Below are 25,559 nucleotides of genomic sequence, written 5' to 3' on the forward strand. Positions count from 1 at the left end.
AACATGGCAAGCACAACATGATGGTGAATGGAGTGCTGAAGCTTTTCAACCACTCACCCCCAGTCACATATCTAGGTTTAATCCATCGTTCTTTTGCTCACTATGCCACCCCAGTTTCGACTCAGCCATATGCAAAGCAGACATGACCCTGTTCCTCATGGGAACAGTCCAGCCCAAAGTGCCAGACCTCAGCCGTGGCCGGTAGAGGGAGTACCTGCCGGGCGGTGACGTGGAGAGGGGCTGGGTGGGGGGTAGTAATGTATGGATTACAGAGATTACAGACCGTCACAGGTAATTAAACATATAAATAAATAAAACAAATTGTGTTGCATGCATTGCACCACCAAATGCGATGCAGTGCGCACAACGAAATTTGTTTTATTTATTTATATGTTTACTTGCCTGTTAAAGTCCGTAATCCATACATCACTACCCCCCACCCCGCCCCTCCCCCTCCCCACGTCACTCGCAGGTACTCCCACTACCTGCCGCGGCTGCCAGACCTGATCCTCCCTGGACGGGAAACAAGCAGCCTAAAACGGGGTTCGGGGTTTCACCCCTCATCAGCTAGGCTAGCTTGAATCCAGTGGCACAGCGAGCAAGGGACCCACGTCCAGGCATACCCCTGGCCACTTAGGGCGAACATAGCAAACACAACAAGATGATGGACGGAGACCTGAAAATGTTCAACCACTCACCCCCAGTCACAGATCTGGGTTTAATCCATCGTTCTTTTGCTGACTAGGCCACCTCAGTTTGGACCCAGCCATATGCAAATCAGTATTAACCCTGTTCCTCATGGGAACAGTCCAGCCCGAAATGCCAGTGCAGATCCTCCCAAGATGAGAAATAAGCATCCTTGGACCAGTTTTGGGGTTTTACCCCTCATTAGGCAGGCTAATTTGAATCCAGTGGCAAAGTGAGTAAGGGGTGCACATCTGGGGATACCCACGGCCACTTAGGGCGAACATAGAAAACATAACAAGATGATTGATGGAGTGCTGAAACTATTGTGTTTGCCAAGGATTGTACTTTAGTCAGTCTGCCTTGCATTAGCTTTTTAAAAGCTGATCCAAAAAGTGGAGATGGCTTTCAAAGTTAGTCATCTAGGTGATGGCAAAATCAGGAATTCTGGGACAGAGTTATGACCACCTCCCACGGGAAGTGGTCATATAGGGAGCGTAGTGACCCCAAGGGTATATAGCCCATTGTCTACTACCCTACACTCCCCTAATGCCACTGAATTCAGTGTTTAGGGGAGGCCCTGGCACCAGAGAATCAGATCCTGCTGACCAAAAAAGAAGAAGGGCGGAAGAGCTGCAAAAGCAAGAACTACAGAAGAAGCCACTGACTTGGCACCAGCCCAGCCGGCCTGTTCACCTATTCTCAGAAATTGCAACAAAGTTGTTTCATCCTTCAAGCTGCTGATCCTTCAAAGCCTGGGAGGACTACTGGCACTTTTCCAAAGATACAGGAACTCACATGGAACAGCAGAGCTGTTCCCCTGCATCTTGCAGGTACTAAAGACCAAGCTGTGAGGCTCTGGAACTACAGAAACCTGACACCGCCAAGCTCCACTACACCTGAGCCCCCCTAGCCTATGTCGAAGTGGGCCAACAGTGTCACATGGTCCCTGGCCAGAGACAGAGTCCACCTTGACTACACCCCTTGTGAACTCTCTGAAGCCACCTGCTGCCTCAGCGTGCAGGCCCCCTCAACCATGAGTGCTCCTGGACGAGAAAACCCAAACACTTCTAAGATCCTCGGCACCCGGCCGCCCCGGTTAGAGCAGAAGAGGACCATTGGCAACCCCCACGTCCCCTAGCAACACAAGACTTGAACCCTCCTGTTGGTTCAGCCTAACTGGCCTCAGCATCTACTCACGAAGACTGATCCCCATTGACTTGCATTGTAAATGTAAATGTACATGTATTTATATAGCGCAAATCACCGACACGGTATCTAAGCGCTTGCTTAGGGAACCCGTCCTGGTATTCCCCTGTGAGATACCCTGGCAGGGTATACACAAGGTGAAAGCCAGGCATCCCGCCACGAGGGGCTGTAGTGGAGATTAAGCAAGCTATTGCCCAGAGTCGCAGAGTGTGACCCCGTGAGTCGAGTAGGCACCGGAGCGAGAATTATCGAGTCCGTGGAATTTTAGAGCCCGAGACCCGCCGAGGCGGGGAAACGAACCCTGGTCCACGGCCGATCTCAGCTTCCGGGTCTGCCGCCTCTAACCACTGAGCCACACTTCTCCATTGGGCACCAGACGCTGTTTTGCACCATTGAACCCAGCCGCTCTGGTGTGCCTTGAACCTTACCCCATATTCACCTCAAATCCAGGAGGTTGATCGCGTAAGTTGCTGCAAAGAACTGAAAATGGTGTATTTGTTTTTCCTTCCATAGGATATCATTGCAGCCTATGAAAAATACACTAAGTGCAACTGTTTAAATGCACAAGTATTTCTCTTGGAAAACGTACTTAGCTGGTTGTATTTATTCTGGTGCCTAAATATATATAAAGATACGTGTTATTTTTATCAATTGATGTGGATCTCCTTATTGAGTTGTGTGCATCATTTATTAACTTTTGTGTGTATTTGTTGATGTCTCATTCTCCCTTCTGATAAACCTAAGGCTGCTCAACCAGACAATCCCCTAAAACAGTGCCTTGGGATTGCTAGAGCAAGCTCTGTCCACTTGTGAGGGAACACCAGGACTCTTGGCACGGTATATCTCATTTTGACATGCTGCATAAAGAGCCGGCTTCCTACAGATATAATAGAAAGTTTATTGTGCATGTAGTAACATTTTATTTTTAAAGATGCAAATCCATGTGGTGGACATCCATCACCAACAAGGTTCAATTATAAAGAAACTGCGCTGCTTTGGAGAGGCTTGTTCATCTTTTTACTGCTTAAATTGATAACAACATGCTCTAGCCTGCCACACCTTGGGGAAGTTGTTCTCTCCACCAGGACTTAATTAAACAGAAAGCAATGGTACACAGCCCTGAAGTATCAACTTTTGCTAATAGTGCTTACAATTCATAATTATCATCACTCTCAATTAAAATGTGTGAATTTGTGGCAGGTTTCAGTGCTTAATTTGTAAAAGAATAAATGTTGGGACCCAAGTTTCACTCAGAAGTGTTTGGGAGCGCTGCAGAAAACTGAGGTTGCCGAATACAAAGGCTGAGTTGTCTTGATTTCTCCACATGCCACTTTCCTCAACTGCATTCAATGCAATATGCAACTGCAGTCTGTGCCTCTCTATTTTACCACTGCAGGTTATTTTTCATCCCTGCTTTCTCTGTATTCACTGTTGTCTCCTCTTTCTCTTTATTTCCCACTTGTTTGCCTTTCTTTCTCTTTTGTGCTGGGCCAAAGTCTGATAATGAACTATAAGTGGTGGACCCCACAAAATGAGAGCCAGTGCCCCCCCTGAAACTACTGGCTCAAATTAGGCACTGAGTGGGCCTAATGGACTCTGAATCATACCATGTATGGGTGATTCAGAGTTTTCTTGGACCTACACTGTATCTTAAGATTTCCTTTCACTCTTCCGTCTTCATTCAGGGGAATCAGGTTTTATGACTTTCATTGCCATAAGGATCCAGATTTAACACAACCGCCTGGAGCGTGGCTTCCTGAAGAGTTTCCAAGAAACTTCATGTATTGCCCCCCTAAAAACAACCTTAATCCAATGGTCCCCCAACATCCTTCCAACATCCTACCACAGATGGAAAGCTTCATGCACTGAGGGCTTTGTTGCCCCGTTGTGATTTTACCAAGATATAAATCAACATAACCTAACGTAAATATTTTTGTTTTTCTAATTTACAGCAACTGGTATTGGTGTATGAAAACATTAAGCTATGGGATTTTTTGCATTTTAGTGAGGGACTGTTGAACAGAATTGGAGCAATGCATTTCCTTATGTGAACTGCCTTCGTAAATGTCAGGTGATTAACAACAGGCAGTACGTGGGAGAGACCTGCAAAGGGAAAGTATCAGGACCGATATGAAGCTGTCTGCAAACATTTCTTCAGATAATAGGGAATGAAGCAAAATACTGGTAATGCACCAAATTACTGTTAATGATCCTCTTGTATAGCATTTTAAGTTCTCTTTATTTATATAGGGTGCTTGGATAAATCCTCTCCTTCCTGTATATGCTTTCCATGTACTGGAATAACAAGAACAATTAAGGGACTATACAAGATGGTCACCTAATTTGGCTATGAACTACAGGACCCTTTTAAGGGCAGTCCTATTCACTGACGAACCAAGCACATAAGAATTGTTTTTGATATTATATACATCAACATGTATTCAATATTTATTCTTTTTGGCGCAAACTCTTGCTGATAGACTTGGATCACATGGGCACAACATGCACATGCAAGTCTCTCATTGTCAGACCATTTATTGATATTGTTTATTAGGTATTATTAGCAGTATGTGAAATAAAAACTAAAGTATTAATTCATAAATATCTCTGATGTTTGAAAAAGGTCCGTAACTGTTTAATTCACGACAACTGATAAAGACATCCATGCCGTATTTCCTAATGCTACTCAATGCTTCTTGAAGGACACCACCCATCAATTCAAAATACAATATTGTAGCAGCTCAATTTTTTGGGACTTGACAAAACCCTTCACTGCTTTTTTTACATGCACCTCAGGTAAAGGCCTGTTGGTGGCCCAAGCTATGCTTCAAAGAAATTCAAATGGGCTGTTATACATTGGCTCCCCATATTACAAGAAGAAATGCATTGGTGGAACTGCCTTCTCTGTACAAACTGTAAAATTAAAGTACTGCCGGCCAGTAAGGAGGTGAAGTATCAAATCACCCGAAATTCAATAGGAACCAGAGAATAAAGAACTGGTTCCTCTCAAACTAATGATGTTGATGCACATGTCAACATGACTATTCTATGACCAAATGAAACTTATAAAGTCAGATTCTTTTGGACCGATCCAGCCAGAGATCCAAAACCTATTCTCAATCAAGAAAGGTAGATATGGCCACGTGTGTATCTATCAATAACTCCTTGTACTTCAAACATAAACACATATATCATACATGGAATATTCGGAAATAAGAAAGAGAGAGATTTAGAAAAATACTATTGCAGGACTCTGTTTTCCCCCTAGACTTCCATTTAAGAAGAGGCAATTTCATGCTAGAATCATAAAATAAAGCCAATTTTGGCTTTAAAAATCGAGAGGCTCCTGCTGGGAATCGGTCTGTTGGCATGTGTGATATATAATATTGCAGCATCACACGAAGTGTACAACCCCACTCTTCCCACTTGTAACAAAACACTTCCAGCATTGGCCACATCCATAACCCACACACCCTTGCAAACACAATAATAACATGTATTAATAGAAAAGTAATTTGTTCTATCCCTCACTCATCTTCACCCATTAACCACCAAAGTGCAGCAACTAAGTGAAGATAAGAGCACCACTCTGGTCAACAAGCATGACATCAAAATGGTCCCCACACAGGCCACTCTGAAATTCACCATGCTTACTTTCAAGCACTCCGTATACTGTAGTGTGCTATATGCCACTAATGCGCTGTGGTTCTTTGTCCAGGATATGAAGCACTGTATAACTGCAATACTATATAAAGCAGTACTGTTGCAACCGAGGCTCTTTCATAGTTGTTTTTACTTCTTCCCTGGCCCAAATGAGCCGGTTACTTACACCTGCCATGCTCCTATGGTTTCCCTCATGCCTCGGTGGTGTCTCTGTTGTCCCAGTGTTTTTCTATACCCCGCCCACCAAGCAGAGGCATAACACAAAACGATGTCGACCTCATCCCAGGCAAAATGTGAAAAGGGGCCCCGAAGTCTCCAATATCTTACAAATATTTAAAGACTTTTGGTTGAATGGTGGCTCCTGAAGGGTGGGGTCTCCCTGAAGGATTGGGGGCCGCCTTTTCCACAGGGGCTGCAGGAGCTTGTATTGCTCCCCCGCCACCAACCTCCTTTTGAGTCCTCTTTGCCCAGTGTAATTTGTACAGAGTTCTCTAATAGTCCTGTTAGTTACCTTATACACCTGTGTCCCCACTGATACTGCTGGCGTCATGTCCATTGTCTGTGCCCCTGCTGGTTCCCTCTCGCTATTAGTGCAAGCCCATTGTGCCTGCTCTTTGCTCACAATGTTGGTGAGGCCCCCATACGCTTGCTGTTTTCTGCTGCGATTGTGCACCTTATGTTCCTAGTTTATCCTCCATGTTCTTGAAAGGAAATACCTTCGGAAGACAATTAATACAGAGGTTTCCTTGACTTTTACATGGTCTAATCATCAATCCCTCCCCATTGCAAATAAGTCCTTGGGTGCATATGAGCTCTAGAATTTGCCGAATCAAATAATATAGATACACTATGGGCTGAATCTTTTTTATTACCTCCAGTTCCTACTTCTTGACAAGGTGCCAGGAACTTGAAGTGTTTTGCCTCAACCATGAGGCATAGGATCAAACCACACTGAGCCACCTCATATTTAATTGCATAATAAGTGTGAGGTGGTTTGACTTATCAAATTATCTCACTAAAAATGCATGTAATTAGATTGACATATTTAGAAAGGCAGATTTAGGGGTCTTGCTTCTCCATATTTTCTCCATACACCACCACATGAAGTTCCTGGACCAGCTATGTTTGAACATACGTCACAGTCTACTCTACTCTGTTTAAAATGGACGTTAAATATTGGTCAAGGACCCCATGTCTAGTCAAGTGATAATTATGTTGATAAAGGGCAATAGATACAGTTCAATTTCCGGCACGCTGTCCTGTGTTTTCCCAGATTCATATTTAAAAAAAGTGGCTGAGGGAGGATGAGATTTTGGAAACGAGGTCTATGTATTAATTTTGGAAATCCCAGTCACACAAATTGTACTCACGACGACATAGGATCTTAACAGACCTGTCATGAATTAACGGACACCCACACAAACTGGGGGGCATATGTTTGGAAATAGTACAAAGTAGGAAGCCTCCTCATATTTCACCGAACGTTTTAACAGCTGAAAGGTGGCAGGCATCGGCCATCACCTTTGGTGACGCGCTCACCCTTGTGTGTGTGAGCCGCTCACTGCTCCCGCTTCCTCCTCGCTCAAAGCGTGGTGGAGCGCGTGGGGGAGGGACCTGGAGCTCTGCCACTAAAACCTGATTGGCTGCTTGGCTTCCCCGAACCGCAGCAATAACCTATAAAACGAGGCCGGGATGCAGGCGAAGATCAGAGAAGCAGCAACTGGCGCAGAGCAGAGTTGGCTGTAGCATCAAATAGGAGCAGAAAGTCCGCACGAGCGCTGCAGCAGGAGCTTACCTAGCCGTTTGTACCTGGAATTTGGGAGTTCGAGTTCAGGAACAATGTGCAAAGGTCTGGCAGGGGTCGCTGCGTTGCCGGCAACATGCCTGAAAAGGTACGTACATTGTAAACGTGCACTTATTTTGCTATGAATGCACAAGCACCGCTGTGCTTTTTTGTTACAACGTTTGTTAAATATATAATGGTTATAATAGCCGGCCGGCTCCAGTGCACATTTAATCCTGGGTTACCTCAGTCAGCGATGGAATATAGTGATTCAAGCATGATGACGCAGTTTGTGTAAATGCAGCAGAAGCCGGGACTCAAACCCACGTCTTCTTGTTATAAGTCAGAGCAACTTAGCCAGCAAAGCTGTCTCCTCTGTTTTCATGAAAATATTCAAACGAAACTGCTAAATACAGCAAGCAGACGTGCAGTGAAATGCAAAGCCTGGTGTGTTACTATTATGTACAGCTGCTCACCCCTGTATAACTATTTTCTTTAATCAGGGAAACATTTACAATCTATTGCTATGCAATAAATACCCCACTCGTTGCATACTCGCATAGGCGCAGGTAGTTTTAGAAGCCTTGCTCTAAAATTAGTTTATTCTTTCAGTCACGCACGTGTGTGTGATTCTGCACCCGGTCCTATATCTGCTCGACAGTGCTTGAAATTGAAACATAGAAGTGCTGGTACTCTGCACCCGAGTACCTGCTTGTTTCTAAGAAGTGCAGGTTCTCTCCAGTTAAAAGTATTACGTCACTCTTTAGAAGTGTCGGCTCTCTTCCTCTCTAAAAAAGTGCCGGTCCTCCGTACCGGACAGTACCGGCCCATTTAAAGCACAGTGGATAGGACAGTTGCAAAAGATATCCACGGGAACACGTTTTTGGGGTTCTGCTGAAATGCAATGAAGAACATTCATTTTGCCTCTTGGCTCTAGTCGTTGGCTTCTTTTTGTGTTATTTGGTTTTGTTTGGCCCATCTCCTTAACCGGTTTGACATGATTTTATTTTTTTGTGATGTGAATGCATGCTTTAATATGACACAAATTGCTACTTGAAAGCAATTTGTAATTGGCCACCTGGAATTTCCGCAAGGGAAAATGCATGCCATTATGTGTAGCAAAGGTTTTAGGGAGTATGTTGCGTATACATCTACCTCTGTAAAAAGTGCCATTAGCTTGCAATCTGAAACCACAAAAACATGTCAACCAAGCTTACATTTGGCGCTCTCGTTAGCTAGATCTGTCAACAACGAGAGCACACAGGTGGTATTCTTTCGAGAAACTCGGGTTAATATTCAACGCTCATTAGGAGAAAGGTAGAAAAACACATGCTCAGAGTTCTAGAGAGATCTCAGTAGCTCAACCGTCGCTGTTAAGAAAGAAAACATTTTTCTTGGATATACGACCAAAAATGTGTCAAAGGTTGCATCATTGCACATTCATTGTGTTAGTGTAAAGGAGGATGTCTTTTAATTTGGTTCCAATAAAAGCAACAAAAAAAGTTCAAGTTGTGAATATCAGTCAATATGGTTTACATATTTGTAGACTATTCAGAAAACACGACAGGATTTGTAGACAAGCCAAGGTTTAGTTTTAAAATAATTTCTGCAATTGACCAAAACTCAATTCCATGTTAAAAAGTATGTATGGTTTGGATTGGCGAATATTTGGATATACACTTCACCCATTTTCCACATCGTTTTGTATATATTCCAGGGGGTTGTGCATGCTTTATATATTAAAAAAAAAAAACTGGTTTCATAGTACTTTGAGCAAGGCTTTCCACTTGGTCCGGCGGTTTTACAAAAATGTGGAAATGACAGAGAATTTCTCATAATAATAGGAACAACATTTAAATTACTGCCAGCAGAAGTCAAATAATAACATATAGTGTTGATTTGTACTAGATCTACAATATCGTGTAGCTAGATTGGCTCCTGAGATGTGATGTAAAAGAAAAGTGGTACACCAGAGAGAAGCCCTAGTGATCTTTTTAGCTCTAGTCTTGTGTTTTAAATTGAGAATTTAGTAAGCTCACCTTGACAGTTTCTGTCTTTGAGGCTACATAAATGACCTACACCAAAATTCCAGCAGTAATTTCTCGGTGACTAGGAATGTTTTTGCAAAGAGCTGTATTAACAGGGACTAAAATTATGTATGCATTACGAAGTGCAACTATATTCATTTGTTGTAAAAGAATAGTATTAGAGTGGCCATAATGTTATATCAAGGGTTTACATCGAAAAAATACCAAAATCAAATGAAAATTGCTTTAAAATGATGTTTAGGCATATCAGCTTTTTATCCACTTGTTAGGAAATAACTGACAGCTTTGGCCGCCTACCACAAAGTTTAAAACTGTCAAATTTCAAATCACTATGTTTATTTTTTGTACATGCACAGCCGTAAATTCCAGGAAGTGGTGATACAGACTATATGACAATTGTGACGAAATGATTTGACATTACTCTGGACAGAGTGTTAGTGTGTGGTATAACTAGCCATGACTTAATCTTGGAATGATAACGTGGCTGCGGTCATATTAGTTCAAGTATATCAAGACATTTATGATGTGAACAAAAGCAGAAGTGGTGGCTTATCAGATAGTTCCACTCCCAGAGCAGATAACCAGCCATTTACTACAGACAAGTTGATAAGTTTGATGCCGCGTGGTAGGCCTACGTCAGCCTGGGGTGGAGACGCAGATCGGGTGAGATATACCTCTGCAACATGAGAAGCCAGCCTTCTTGGTCTACGTCTAATGCTAACGCAGGGTGACAGGTCAAATCAGAGGAGACAAAAGCAAATGTTTTCATTGATCGTGGAAATTAGCTTATTAACTGCAAAAACTGCTAATGTGTAGTGAAATCTGTAGAACGTTAAATTGTTGGGGACATGGATGTTGAGGGGAAAGAACCAGCTGAAAAAAAACGTAAAAAGTAGGTCCTGCAATCTTAAATGAGACAATCTTTCCAAGCTTCCCTACAGATAAATGGGCACTCATTGTAACCTGATAATGCATTTGCTTTTAAAAACCTGTGTAGATTGCTATTTAGGAATCAATGTTACTTTGACATTGTGTTAAGTGTTGTTCCATCTTGTCAATGGTATAATGCCGAGCTTAAGTGAAAGGTTGGTCATTTCCTTTGAGCCCACAGCATGCTGTAGTAAGGGCAGCCATGTTTGTTGCCCCAAAATGAATCTTCTCCTCAATTTCCAAAGAGTTTGTTGTGATGAGTAAAGAACGCAGTGGGATTTATCCACATTTTGCCCTACAGTGGAAATAGGCACTCCCTTGGACCAGTGGCGTAATGATAATTGAGGGGGCCCCCCTGCCAGGTACGTGGAGGGGCCTCCTCCGGACTCTATTAGGAGCTCTCAGGCCGAAGTGCAACGCTGAGGGGGCCCCCTTGAGCTTGAGGGCCCCCCCGCACTGCGGGAGATGCGTGGGCCTGTGTTTACACCCCTGCCTTGGACTAATGAACCCCACAGGTCTGTTTTCAAGCCTTTATCAGGAGCACCTCAAGCGAAATCTGGGCACAGAGGCAACTGTGTGGGATGCAAACGCTCACTGAGGACCTTGATGCTTTTTGTTGAATGGCATCTTAGCAGAACAATACTCTCCTCAAAGACATACCGATTCTCAGCATTTACCTGAGGATTTTATTCAGGTTGGAGATAGAAATATTTGTAATAGTGGAAAGCAGATGTTTAAGGGTATCTACAGGTGTTTTGTGCTATACATATCACATACCCTACAAAACGTAATACAGTAGAGTGTACAGTCAAAGAGGAAACATTTCTGGTTCGTGTGGCCACTTTGAGCTCTAATTTGGCTCAGGAAAGCAGTAAACATATTGACCAGTTGAGCCACATTTCCCGGTGACTTGCTGCACATTCCTTGTGATAACATTTCAGCCACTTCCTAAAGCTTGGGACAGAATCCACTTCTCTGTGTTTAATACTGAACATATGTGTTCGCCATAACTCATTTTGTATGCCTTCTTGTTTTAACAGAAATCTTGTCAATATGCATCCAGTATCAAAGCGATTTATTAAATTTCTATAGGAAACCTCTCTCGTCTCAGCAGCTGCAGTTATTGATTGTTGCGTTTCTCTTCCAACAGCCCCAAGCGACACACAGATTCCATCATGAGGCCAAATTAAACCATAAATGCTATATTTATTCTAAGACTTTGCCACAGTGTGTAACCATCAACTCGTTAGAAAAGTGTGCTATTAAAGCGCACGTAAATAAAATAATAGCACCTCTTTGCTATTTTATTTATATCAGTCTAATACAGCCTGAGTATTTCTACATTCTAAACACTCACAAATGATTTCAGGGGATATGTTTTCAAAGTGGCGTTGTTTGATGGATAAAAGGTGGGCATCCTTTATCCTTAAAACCAACTCAGCACACCCTTTATTCTTAAAACCATCATGTAGTCAAGAAACACAAATTAATTTTATAAATATGGAAAGAATAAACAACCATTAAGCAAAACGGAGATGTAGTCCCTTGTAATTGGGCTGTTGATGAATCATATTGTTTTTCCATAAACAGAGCTGTGACCTATTGCCACAGGTATCAAAACTCCCTATGCAAAAATGCCATTAGAGCAGCAAATATCTGCTTTACTAATCCTGAGGCAGAAATAGTCCCTTTCTGTGTACAATTTCCAAACCGTGTTGTGGGCCAGTACTGTACCTCCAGCACACAAATGCAATATTCGGTATTACTTGGCTTCAGGTTGAGATTTTAATGCTACTTTGTGATTATGCATTATTTGCACGATTTATGAATTTATTGGGTTGCACTGTAGCAGGCCGCTACAGCACTGAACCTCTTTGATAGAAGATTTTATAATTTCTCGCCTCTATGAGGAAAACTATAGCTTCCTGTTTCTCAGGGCTATGTTATTAAATGATAAGTGAACACACAAGTTAGCTTAGTAATAAAACTGCACAAATTTCAAAGACCAAAATCTGAATGTATTTAAAGAGTATTTGATTTACGATACTAGTTTCAACATGTTTCGTTATTTCTTATGGATCATGTGGCCCTGTTCATCGACAGCCTCAGTTGAGACAACACGTGGTCATAATTGAGGAAAGAGGTTCAATCATGCCACAGGAATCATAGCTCAGAATGGAAACAGTTAATGGTTGGAGTAGGGGGCTGCTTTCAGATGAGGTATCTAGAGATCTAATCAATGGTTGTGAGTCCTGGTTAGAGCGGATCATAGAGAAGAAGTCATTAATGAGCTCTTGGATTTGGCTCAATATTGTGTAATACGTTCTAGCTGGCAAGACTTCTAAGTTTTATAAGTACAAGTCTGATCAAGACAGGGTGCAAAATGCATGTCACATGATCAAATCCTAGAAGATCTGACCATCTATGGCTGATGAATTGTGTACCATTGAGTAGGCTTATATTGTAACTTGTGATTTACAATGCTTTGAGATAGTGGCAGTAGCAAGCATATATTATAGAAAGTTGTCATAGTTGCAAAACATTGAGTTTATTGGAATTTAAATCTGTAAAAATTTGCCTGTCACGTAAAAACAATGTGATTTCTTTTTTTTTTTCAGTGCAAAAGATATGAAACATCGCCTTGGGTTCTTGCTCCAGAAAACAGAGCCATGTGACCAAGTATCCTGCAGCAAGAAAGACAAAGCAGCCCAATCTCAGAAGTAAGTGTTCATTTCAGTCGCATTTTTTCTGGTAGCGCTGCTATAGTCCCATCTTTCTTCTGTGCTTTCAGGTGGCCACAAAGACCAAGCAAACATAATGCCATGTGTAAGTAATTATTAACCCTGGACGGAGTTCGTGGAGTCCGTTATGTGGAACTCCGCAAAGCGCACAAAAAACTCCACCGTGCGAAGCTCCGCAAGCGGCAGAGTTTCTTTAAATAAATGCAGTTCGCGGTGATTGACAGTGCCAGGTGCTTGTCCGAACTGTTCAATCATCGCAACTGGCATTATGCACAGCGCAAGCGGGTGCTGCTTCTTTTCTGCCGCTCGAGTAGATTTTTGCTCGGGCGTCAGCTTTCTCAATGAGAGTGGGCAGTTTCTCAATGTGAGCAATCGCGAGCATACGAGACCACTCGCAATGAGAAATCTGACCGCCCGCATTGAGAAATCACGCAGGGAGGTTGATTTTCCAAGCTCGTGCTCGCTAACTTGTTGTTGACGATCGTGAACGAGGAAAAATATCGTCGGGAGGTGGATTTTCCTCGCTTGCACTCGCCAACTTGATAGTGACGAATGCGAGCGAGGAAAAAAACTCCGCTCCGCAACGCGAAGTAGAGTTTTTGGGAGCTCTGCATAACACGGAGTGTGGAAAACTCTGCGAACAGAGTTATCACCCAGACATAGTCATTATCTCTGAAACGGAGCTGCTGAAATCCAATGTACTATAAATGGAGTAACTCTGTGTGACCAAAATGGAGAGCTTCTTCAACGTGGGTTTGAATGAAATCCAGGGGAACTCAGATTGCTTGCAGTTGATGTAGTTCAGAGTTTTATTCAGGACTCGTAGAGCAAGACAAAACTAGGCAGCTACCTCCTGAAGCAGGCACCAGATTGACTCTGCCAGCTGGAGAGTTTTCCTTTGTCCTTGACAAAGCGGTTACAGATAGCCTGGTTGGCCTGGAGATGGTTCCCTAGTACTTCTACCAAATCTACTAACCACACTCATGGGTCAAGATGCTGGGCATGGGGCAAGCAAAATAACCCAACTACACCAATGGCAAAATGCCTGCGTAATAAATACGTTTAACATACTATAACATAAAAATCCACCCCAAGGGTAGGAAAATAGCTTGTACAACCCTGTTCAGTTAAGCTGTGGAAAGAAGACTTTCTTAGCAGTATTTTCATTATGATTTACTCTGCATTTAAATAAAATAGAGCATGGAATCTAAACCATTGCCTTTCTCTCTGCAGGCTAAGCCAGGAGGAAGTCAAGAAATGGTCCCAAGGCTTGGAAAATTTGATTACTCATGAGAGTAAGTATTCTTTCGACTTCCTTAAACTAACTTTCCTGAAATATTCAGATTTGCAAATTAACAAATTACACAATGCAAATATTTGCCAATTTAACTGCATTACCAGACTCGGCATTTAAAAATAGAATGAGGCATTTGATTAGATTTAGGTCCGCTTCACAGGACAATCTAAAAACTGCATGGTTTACAAACTGCCTTTCATTTTTATATAGCTTGTCATAGTTTGTGAGGGAAACAGCACTTAACAACAAATGCGTCTTAACCACGCATTTCTTTCCCACGCATGCCTTTAGCATGCAATTTTGATGTAAAGGCATGATTGTTAAAGGGATATGCATTGTAAAGATCACACTCCAGCACCCCCTGCCCTGAGCCCTAAAACCTGGCCCCATCCCTCCTATCTATCCGCCCCTGCCCTAAAAACTGCCCTGACCCTCCCGACCCCTAAAACCAGACCCCTAGCCCAAAATACCACCCCGAGCGCGGCCCCCACCCTGAATCATAAAACTTACCCCCATGTCCTAAAAACTACCCTCACTCCAGCCCTGTAAACTGTCCCTCCCTCCGCCCTGAGTCCTAAAATTCAGCCTGTGTCCTAAAAACTGCCCCCACCCGAGCCCCCATCCTTGAGCCCTAAAACTACCCCAGCCCCGATAAGTAGCCTGCCCCCAGCACCCTTACCCTGAGCCCTAAAAGCTGATCCCTGCCCTGAGCCCTAAAAGCTGACCCCTACCCCTGAAAACCACCCCATCTCCCACCCTAAAAATGGTCCACAGCCCTTAAAACTACCCGACCCACCTAGAGCCCTAAAACCATAGCTAAAAGCTACCCCGTCCCAAAAACCCAGCCCCACTTACCAGACCGCGTCCCAGAGCTTCCTCTCCCGATCCTTCCTGTTCCTCTCCCCGCCCATCTGCTCCTCTGGACCGCACACGGCCTTATCCATGCATATGAATGGTTAAGGCATAGGCATGGTTAATGCAAGCGTGGTTCCGCTTGCAGGGAAACGGTATGCGTGGCTCAGTCTGCGTTGTAAAGGCTGTTTCCCCTTAAAAAGATTTCGAATAATGTAGCTGTCATTTGCCTGTTAATGATACAACCTTTCATGGAAGATAATGGCATGAAACTGTAGTATATGTCACTACCACCTTCTATATTGAGTCGTACATTCTTTTTGTTGGGACAACTGAGCGATAGTTGTATGTTTCTTAAACATAGACCATGTTTACAAGTTCAAGTCTATATTCTGCTTCCAACGAAAATAGGCGCTTGTGTAGAGATTAGAATTATGAGTTGTGGGGTAATTACCACACACTCACAGTTTTTCACTGATACATTATACAGATTAACCCTGCTGAAATGTGTTGGGACAATGTTCAACCTCAACCCGTGTCAGTTTTTGGTTTGTTGCTGTGCGATAATATAGCCATCAGTTGAATATGACTTGGAAATGTTTGGTCTGTACAACAAAAGCCAATTATCATCAAATTTTCAGAGAGTCTTTAACAAGCTCCTAAATGCTAAATAAAATGTAGCCATTGACAGATTAGTTGGATCAGAAAGATACTTTGTTGTGGGTTGATGGATAAAATGCTAATCTAAATTCTGCGACCTGGGTTCTAATTGTGGCCCAGATTCAACATTGTGAATTTGGGCCAAAAATCTCAGTCTCCCTTTACCCAGAATATGTGAGATGTGTCGTTTCTAAATGCAAATGTGTATGTTTTTAACTAATATACTACTCATATTTGCTACCCAGCTAGTCTATGTCTATATGAAATAGGGAAAGACAAACATACTTAGTGCATACTTTGCAAAACGCATTTTGTGCCCCGTGTCAGGCAGGCAGATCGGTCCCTATGCCCCCCTCGTAGCCCTAGTAGTTGAAAGCCTGCCTCGAGTCAGCTGGGAAGTGGGCACTTGTTTAGATTTCCCGCAACTTCAAAATCATAAATCTCTATTCACTTCGGAACCGTCACAAAAATTACATGTATACACCATACTGCCTTCCAAAAAAAAACCCTACTAGATTGCTTGGATAAAATATGTTTATATAATTGGATGTATGAATTGTGGTCTTGCTCCCTAGAATATCGATGCTAACTAAGTATATGGCAGAACATGAGCCTTTCGTTATTCGCACGCAGAGCGCCCTCTTCCTGTGACCGTGTGAAACGACGAAGATTATTATTGCGGACAGACCCAGAGAGGCACTTGAACAAAGTTGCATTCGTTTACTCAATTTTGCACATTTGATAGCGTGGTAGATAACATACAGCGGCTAAGAGGGCTAATGTGTTCTGAGGTTCAGTTCTGTACAAGATTACATTTTGTTATGTTGTGCTGTTTTGCTATTTCAATAAATGTCCTTTAGTAGCAAATCCGTCTTTTCTGTAGCAACGTTTGCCTACAGAGGCAAAATATAAATACTGTTTTTTGCTGCTGCTAAACAGCACTGACCGCTGCTACAAAAATGGAGCAAAATACGCATGCTTCAAATATGTATCAACTGCTCATTTGAAAATGCACTGTTAAATTGTCAACCTCGTTGCAATTGCTTGATTTATTGTTCCAGTGCTTCTGTGACTGTATGGCTTCCGGTCACGTACGATTTGAGTTTTACATGAGGGTCTGACGAGATATACGTGACGCACACAAGCGTTTTCGGGATAACTCTCCAGACGCTTCTCAATCTAAAGTTTCTTGGGGTTGAGGGTCAAAACCAGGGAGCTAACAGACTGGGAGTAGAGAGGCATGGGCTGCGCCATATGCGTCACTTCCGTCCGCGCGCATCATAAGAAGAGTACAGCTGTGGTATCGGGCTATGCTTGGCATGCTGCAGCTGCCGGGGCGCCGTGGCCCCGTGTCAGACAGACAGTTCTGTTCCCATGCTCTTCCCGTAGCCCTACGTGTTGAAAGTCTGCCTCGAGTCAGCTGGGAAGCGGGCACGTGTTTATACAGCAGCAGCTCATGTTGGACTCTTATGGCAGATGTTTCCTAGAATCTCTCCCTCTGACCCTGTTAGGATGCCTTTTCTTTCCCCCTTCCAATGATTGCGTTTCATCCACTCTTGTTACTGGAAGCGCATCAAAACGTAGGAAAGTAGTGAGTTGTAAAAAAGACAAAAATTTTACTGAAAATCGTGTAAGCTTTTAAAATACATAAATATTTCCTCTACAATTCACCAGCCATTAACGGCTCTGCATATTCAGAGGGATTAATGAAAGTAAAAAAAAAAAAATCATGTATCTAGGATGTAAGTCTCAGGCGGAAGGGAGCTGGTTTTCGGAATGCCACCATCACTCAACAGTACAGCGGTTGTAACTTGGTCCTTCCTCTAAAAAAGAGTCACGCAGTACCCAAGTCCTCAGAGGGTAATGTGTTAAGATAAAGACCATAGACACATTGTGGCTCTTTGTATTTTTTGTTGTTGTGTTGTTGCAGTTTTATATATCACGAAATTCGTCCGAAGGCATCGGGGTGCTTACAAGAGAACCAGATTATTTAACACAATTTTAGACAGAAGAAGATTGAGTGATTTGTCCAGCATCACAGGATGTTTTAGTTACTGTTCCCTGCCCCCTTTGGCATATTGGGTAAACTTATTTCTCTTATGCTGTGAGGAAAGGGTACGACATGCCTTTAGAAGCAAACTCATTGTCTCAGCTGAGTTAGCTCGATGGTCACTGGCTGGACAATTTTTGACTAATCCCATGGATATATGAACGTGGTTCTGAAATAACCCTTGCCGAGACAATTATGCCCTTTTGCAGAAGTACATAGAATACATTTATAGCAATTGCATTGTTAAATTCTGCACACATGTGCATATTTATCAAGACTTAACTGGATCAGGCCAGAAGTATATTCAGCATTATCCTCCATATTCAGACAGGTTAGCACTAATACAGATCTAGACATATACTGGAAGCTTTTTTTGAAATGGCCTTATTATCTACAAGGTGAACTTCACCAAATCTATCTGAGTTCTGGTTGCACACGTGCGTCTATAAGATGCACCAGTATAATTCCTACTAACCAATAGCAAAGGATAGCCAAGCGTTCTAACTTTTGAAGACGTCTTCCACTTCAGATCTTAATGAAAGTGCCCTGGGCTTTCTTCTGGCACTGACGAGTAAGCCTTTGCAAATGTGCCCTTTGGTGTCTGTTCTAAACTAGTCTGTAATTGGTGTAATAGCGTGGCCATTATCACACAAAATAAGTGGCTTATGTGTTTTACTAAATGCGTGTCATAACCCATAAGCGACCGGGTGCCAAGTTTTAGATCATTGGGATTGTTAGCCCTGCCATTCATTCGATGTTCCTGTTTAGTCTCCCCGTCAAATCCTACTTTTTAATCAGTGCTCAGCTTGACTCCCCTTTCACCCATAGCCACTCACCCACAGTACTGTTCTATAATCAGTATTTTCTGTTTGAGATGCTCTGGTGTTATGGCAACACTTAATGAAGTCCTCTTTTGCTTCCTTGACTTAAGATTGTGCTATATGAAGAACCATACAAATAGAGTTAAGAATGTAGTACGTATATTTTAGCATTTTTGTTATAAAATAGATTGTCTCTCCAGTATCTGTTAAAACCAAATCCAAACTGCTTACCAATGGCTGAAAAGAGTGGTAAAGTCATCCTATTTTCCTTCGATGTTGTGTGGAAAAAATAATGAAGATGAATTAAGTTACTGGTTTGGATAAAGTGACAGCAATGTTATTCTCTGTTTCTTCTAGGTGGTCTCTCTGCTTTCAAAGCCTTCCTCCAGTCCGAATACAGCGAAGAGAACATTGAGTTCTGGATCGCGTGTGAGGATTACAAAAAGATCAAATCTGCAGCAAAGCTCACCTCCAAGGCTAGGAAAATCTATGATGACTTCATCTCAGTACACGCCACCAAGGAAGTAAGTATCCGCCCTCCCATTAGGAGTGACCCGGTATTTGAAGAGGTAAAACTGCTAGGGAAATGCTGCCCATGCTTTATTTCCTCAATTCTATTTTGCCTTCCCTTTACCAGATGCGCTAAGAAATTTGAGGGTACCCGGTCCTCTATTTAAGCTTTTGTGCTGTTAAAATGCTGTTTACTGTGTACTTACTCAGTTTTAGGAGTCAGAAAAGTTTTTCCAAATCCTAAAATGGGACTCTGAATGGATACAGGATTGGTATTTGGAAGTATTTTTTATTAGGAGTCCCTTCCAAATACCGAATCTGTATCTTATGTGTCAATGTTTTGTGATCGAAATCAGGTTACAAAACATTGAAAATATATACAGACTTAACAGGAAGTGTACCCCTTCCCTTTTTTAATGTAAAACACATTTGTTGATGAGTAGGTAGTGGTCCAGTAGACCACTGCCAACTCTTAAATCATCTTAAAAAAACAACGTTTTTTAAAAAGGCAGTTCCATTTTCTTTAATGAAAACAGGCTGCGTTAGAAATATGTTTGCTCAGTCATAGACCGAATGGTCTTCTGACGCATGCAGGCCTCCATTTCTCTGTCAGTTGTTACCAGTTGGTTTCAGTCGTAATTTAAAGCCTAACTAATAAATATTAACTAGGCAGGTCGTATTGTAAATCAACCCAATTCCTTTTTTTTCTGAACTGATCTAAAGTTTTGCAATTACATTTTGATGGTAAAACTCTGCAACTATAGCAACACCTGAAAGGATTTTGTATTTCATTAGAAAAAGGGAAGGGGGTCCCCTCGTTACACCTTCCCCTTTGTGAATGTAAAAATAAAGTTTGTTTAAGAGTAAGCAGTGGTCTGATGCACCACAAAACATTTTCTTTTAAAATGCGGCCCCAAATAAGAACAGGCAACTTTTTTTTTTTTTTTTTAAAGTTTACTTCATTTCAAATCAATCACAGACATGGTGGTCTCTTGATCCATGCTGGTTACTATCCCTGTGATTGTGGCCTACCAGATATAGTCGCAATTTGCAAACTACCTACTGTTTATAATATCAAATAGGAAGGTCAGGTTGCGACTCAGTCCCATTCTGTCTTTTATAAACTGACCTAGGGGTACAAAGGTTAGTTCATAAAAATATTTACTGGTCGCAAAAGTAATGATTGCAAATTGTGACCAGTATTTTGCATCCAGTCAATAGTACATCTGGCCCAACCTATCATATCGGGCACCTGATTACTGGGGAATAATATGCCATGGTTTGTGAGGTAAACCTTTAATTCAAAAATATTTTCTCAATGTATTTGTTTTACAGTAACCCCAAAAATTCTCAGTGGCTGGCAAACGCAAATCAAGTGTATAAAGACAACATAAGAATGTGTCTCTTCATAAATGAAATGTCTTATTACACGGAATAAGATGGGTTCTCCTATGGTAACGTGTTTTTCCAAAAATAAAATGGCCTTTTTTTCTAACAAATTGTTTATCTTCTTTCCCAAAAGGTAAACCTGGATTCTTACACCCGGGAGGAGACTAGCCAGAATCTCCTGGAGCCAACAACTTCCTGTTTTGACACTGCTCAACATAAAATCTTCATCCTTATGGAGAAGGATTCCTACCGCCGGTTCTTGAAGTCCAGGTTTTATCTGGACCTGGTGCTTCCTACAGAGACTCGATGTGGTGCAAACCAGAAAAAATTCAAGGCCTACAGCTTAGACCATACTCAGCAGATTCCACAGTGTGCCTAACAGTCCCAGAGCGGAAGTCAGACTGACTGTTAGATGGAAGTACTTTCAAATGAACATACCATACCGTGTTGTGAATCGATGATGCATCACACAGTCATAGTCTGTGTTCTATTATGGCATTGTCACCTTAAATCCAATACTGTCTGTACAGTGAATTCTGGTTTAGTCCGCCAATCACTGATGTGGTTTATGTTTTGAAAAAGACTTATTCTAAGGATCAGCAGAATCAGCACTTACCGGGTATATCCCCACTTCATGGGGATTTCTAAAGAAAATCACAAATGAAAATAACCTAGATTTAAAGTTCAAGCAACAATTATACACTGCATGAGCTAGATGGAGAATTGGCATGGCTGCTCGAAGAGTCAGCTGATGTCTAATCTGCCTGGATAACCAAGGCACCATAATTGATAAAGCAGACTTTGGGTTGATTTTTAAGTTATTTCCCCTTTAAAAAAATAGAAGCTGGCCTGGGAATGCAAAATATCCTAAATCACAGCTTATTTCACTCATCCACGTCAAGCCGTTAAAGCACTTCTATGGATGAGTGCTACACTTCTATTTCTGTATTTCATATTAAAACCAAATAGCAATTATACATGTTTTTGAATGACCTGCCAACAATGGTTACCAGTTGAGGCATCATTCATTATATGTACTTTATTGAATGTTTTCCTTAAAATTGTGTAGAAGATTCTAGCACTGTGAGTTCTCATTGAATGTTAGTCCTAATTGGCAGCCAACAACATCTGCCATTCAACTCTGAAGGGCGCCATGCTGTACTGAAAAAACTGCACTCTCCCAAACAATATCCTAATGTGATTTATCGATCTTTTTCATGGGCATGGTTGTTTTTATGATGCACTATTTTCATATATTGCTATAGAAAAGTTAGTCCAACAGCTGATGTGCCTGATCCTTAAAATGAGAGCATGACGTGTGCACTGGGACTAGTCCCCATGTTTAAGCTACTGTTGCTGCCGAGGTCTTGTTTAAATGTCTGTGTATTGGACTCTAAATTTAAACAAGTCCATATGTGTGCATCTTGAAAAAGGAACCCGTTGTACAATGTTGCCGTTCATTTCCGGCTGTCGTCCCAATACTGGCACCCAGTATGCAGTTTGATGTGCTCTTTTAGACTATTATTGTCCATTACTGTGTCTTATGTGTCAAATGCAGCACTGCTGTGGACATCCTACTCTAAAACCTAAATGGAACTGCCTTTAGGGAGTGTACACAGCTCGTAGGACGAAAAAGACAGGATTTTGTGGCATTACTGGTTTGTCTAGGAAGCTTACTTTGCATGTTTTATTACCTGAAGAGAGTTGAGGGTTCATCTCTAGCATAGAGGCGCCCAGCATGCACCCTGGATAGAACAGAATGGTAACTATATCATTCAGGATCAAATATGCAACCCAAAGAATGCGGCAACCTATTGTATGAAAATGCCAAGAACCTCTAATGAAGAATGGGATTTTGTTCAAAGAACATCTGTGTAATATTTATGTATTTATGTGTTTAATGGGTATATTTATGGTATAAAGTGTCCTAGTTTCAAAGCATAGAATACAATTCAACTAGAAGCTAAAATAATGCACTTTTTAAAACAGGAGGAAATTTAAAAACAAAAAACGAAACAGGTGAGGTTGGAATTGAGAATGAACAATATGATTGTACTATGGAATATCGAGGATAAAAATATTGTGATATGCTAATATCTTGGACAGAATATTGAGGGACAACATATCAAAAGGTAATTGTACATAGAGGAAGTATAGATGAACTAGTCTTAGCTCCCCATCTACATACACATCTTGAAGATGTGTGTATCATCCAGGTACATGTATGCGGATTTAGGTGTAGAAAATCTATACTTACATACGTTTCAATATTTTCCCCTCAATATTCGGTCCACGATATTTCATGCCATTGATATTCCCGCCTCGATTTTCCAGGGGCACAATTGCCAAATTAAATGCTACATACAGAATTTGGCAAATATTAGCCAAAGGTCTTATCTTTGTCTATGAAATTGCCAGCTAGCTCCTAAAAATGCCACAAATTGACTAATGAATTGAAACTAAATCAATAGTTGTCATAAGCGAGCCAAGTCTTCAGATACATGAATTGTCTCATAAAGGAGCTATCAAAACATTGGATTATCATTTTGTCAATTCAGCAAAGTTTCCGGAACTTGAAACTAACTTTCGCACGTTCCTGGGTAATGGATATTGTCTCACACATATGTGAAAAAGATGGGTTAATGTGATATGCTCATCTGAAATTCTTTTCACAGATCAGTAGTCCTCACTATCTGAATGTGGTTTTCATTCCCACTAATAGTTAAGTTCTCGTGTACTAACAAATAAACTGTGGCTTCTAGTGATTTGACTTTATTGAAATGCAAAATGTCACATGAGACATTTAGATTGGCAATTTATGTTAGTCTATCATTGTTTAAAAGCCTCTCTAGAACTCTGTACATGTAAATTAAAAGTACACCTATTCTAGAATGTGATGCGGTGTTGTGGCTATTTTATTCGCTGCTTTGGGTAAAAACTACAAATAGGGGTATATGAGCATGACTCGACCACCTTTAAGTGAACGAGGAAGCACCCGTGAGTAGCCCATGTAGAGCTGAAGACGACGAGCTGTCCTAGTCTGTATGTCATGTTATACTTTAGAAGGTTTTTCTTCTGTACACCTCTGCTTTGTTGATTGCAGACTGCTCTTGCTGTTCAATATTCTTTGGTCTTGAACCAGATATGAAAATAGCATTTTGATGAATGTACCTGGTGACCTCCCATTGAATCTTAAGGTAGCAAGCACTGGACAATTCTGAGACTAATGTGCTGATTATATGTATAGGTGTGCTATCTTTGCACTTCGTAAAGAACAATACCTTGGGTAGGTTATTTATCAGGTGCCATAAATAGTACCTATTACGTGTTTCTGGGGAGTAACATGCAGATTTTGCACCAAAATCAGCACAATACGGTAATACTGTATGCTTTACCCTTGTTCAAATTTGGCAGGGGTGACCTGCCTAAATTTTGAGAAAGTTGAGGTATTTTAAAAAACTTTATTGTATGCAGTAAATAAAACTAAACTTGTTATTCTAACCTCTGTGCAAACCCCTGTTTGCGCAGTGGTCGGAAAATAACGACCCACTCGTAAAAGGGGCCTTACATTGCCACAGCTCAGCTGGGAAATGGTTTCATTTATAGCAGATGATTATTTTCTGAAATATGTATTAAAATCGTGAAAATCTTGGCAATTCACAAAAATTGTATAGGCACATCAGATTCCTTCATACTGCTAATATCCATACACCCAGAGTTGATTGCTCTGAAAGCATAGCTTTAGTATAAGAAGAGAAGGGGGGGGGGGGTAAATCATGGATGTTCCTGTTAAATTGTGGTAATTCAGGGACATTCGGGAGCAAGGCCACATGCACACAGAGAGGACAGCCCTTTTTCACAGTTGTGGGTGCAAACCGGGCAATCAGGTCATGAGTAAAAATGAAATGATGTGCTCCAAATACTTCTCTTTTTTACCGAAGGTCCTATCTGTTGATTTCAAAATGCATATTTTCAGTGAAAATGAATGCATTTCCTGTCTTTAGTTACTTTTTAAATCCTCATAAGTATGACACATACTTGAACATACTCTTTTTTATATTATTTATATAAATTTGTATTGTAAAAATGACTATAATTATTATTGCACACTTTTTTAAAGAAGATCTTTACTTGGAGTACAATGATATGAAAGACCATCTGTATCCTCATTTCTGCCGAAGTTATATTTATTGTTTGAATAAACATGTTTTTTATAATCTTCTCTGCTAAATATGTTTGTGTCAAAATACACAGAGGAATGTAGTAGTAGGTGCCAATCAGTTGAATCCCTGTCTTTCTGTGTTAATGGAGTCTGCATGTGTATTTTGTTATTAAAAGACTATGTATTTTATTAGTTTATTGATCAGCTAACATTCCGGCATGTAAGTGTTTCAAAACCCAGTGCATCATTGTTACACATCATGTGAAGCAGAACCAGCCGCGGCCCATGGAGGGAGTTGCGATGGGACAGAGAGGCAGGGCGGGGGAGGGACAGGGTGGGGGTGCTAAAAACCGGCATATGGATAATTGGAGTTAAGTAAACAACTTGATTAATAAAACAAATTTCGTAGCGTGCCCTTCATCGCAAAATGCCTCCAATTATCCGTATGCCGTTTTTTTGCACCCCCCACCCTGCCCCTCCCCTGCCCCGCCTCTCTGCCCCACCGCAACTCCCTCCACGGGCCGCGGCTGAGCAGAACAGAGCAGACATTGGGTCGGGCTTCTAAAGGCAGTAGTGATCTCAGATAGCTATAATTAGTGTAGCAGGAACTCATATTTACGTGGTTAGCAGTAAAAACCTCCAGGCAGGGTGTTAACTAATATTAATTGTCCACTCCGAATGGGCATAATGAGAGGGAAGTCAATTAACATTTGTTACTGCCTGATAGGACCCATCCCTAATGTAACTCAATAGATGTCCA

General features: G+C 41.6%; 1 protein-coding gene across 1 annotated transcript; it reads left to right on the plus strand.

The window, feature by feature from the left end:
- The first annotated feature begins 7,262 nt into the window (after positions 1-7,262).
- Positions 7,263-24,854, plus strand: RGS4 (regulator of G protein signaling 4). The gene is made up of 5 exons (XM_078644093.1): positions 7,263-7,448; positions 12,936-13,037; positions 14,292-14,353; positions 19,096-19,262; positions 20,771-24,854. Exons 1-5 carry the CDS (start codon positions 7,396-7,398, stop codon positions 21,014-21,016), a joined length of 630 nt encoding a protein of 209 aa, XP_078500219.1. The 5' UTR covers positions 7,263-7,395; the 3' UTR covers positions 21,017-24,854.
- The last annotated feature ends 705 nt before the right edge of the window (positions 24,855-25,559 follow it).

This window comes from Lissotriton helveticus, chromosome 1_1 (assembly GCF_964261635.1).
Source record: "Lissotriton helveticus chromosome 1_1, aLisHel1.1, whole genome shotgun sequence".
NCBI lineage: Eukaryota > Metazoa > Chordata > Amphibia > Caudata > Salamandridae > Lissotriton > Lissotriton helveticus.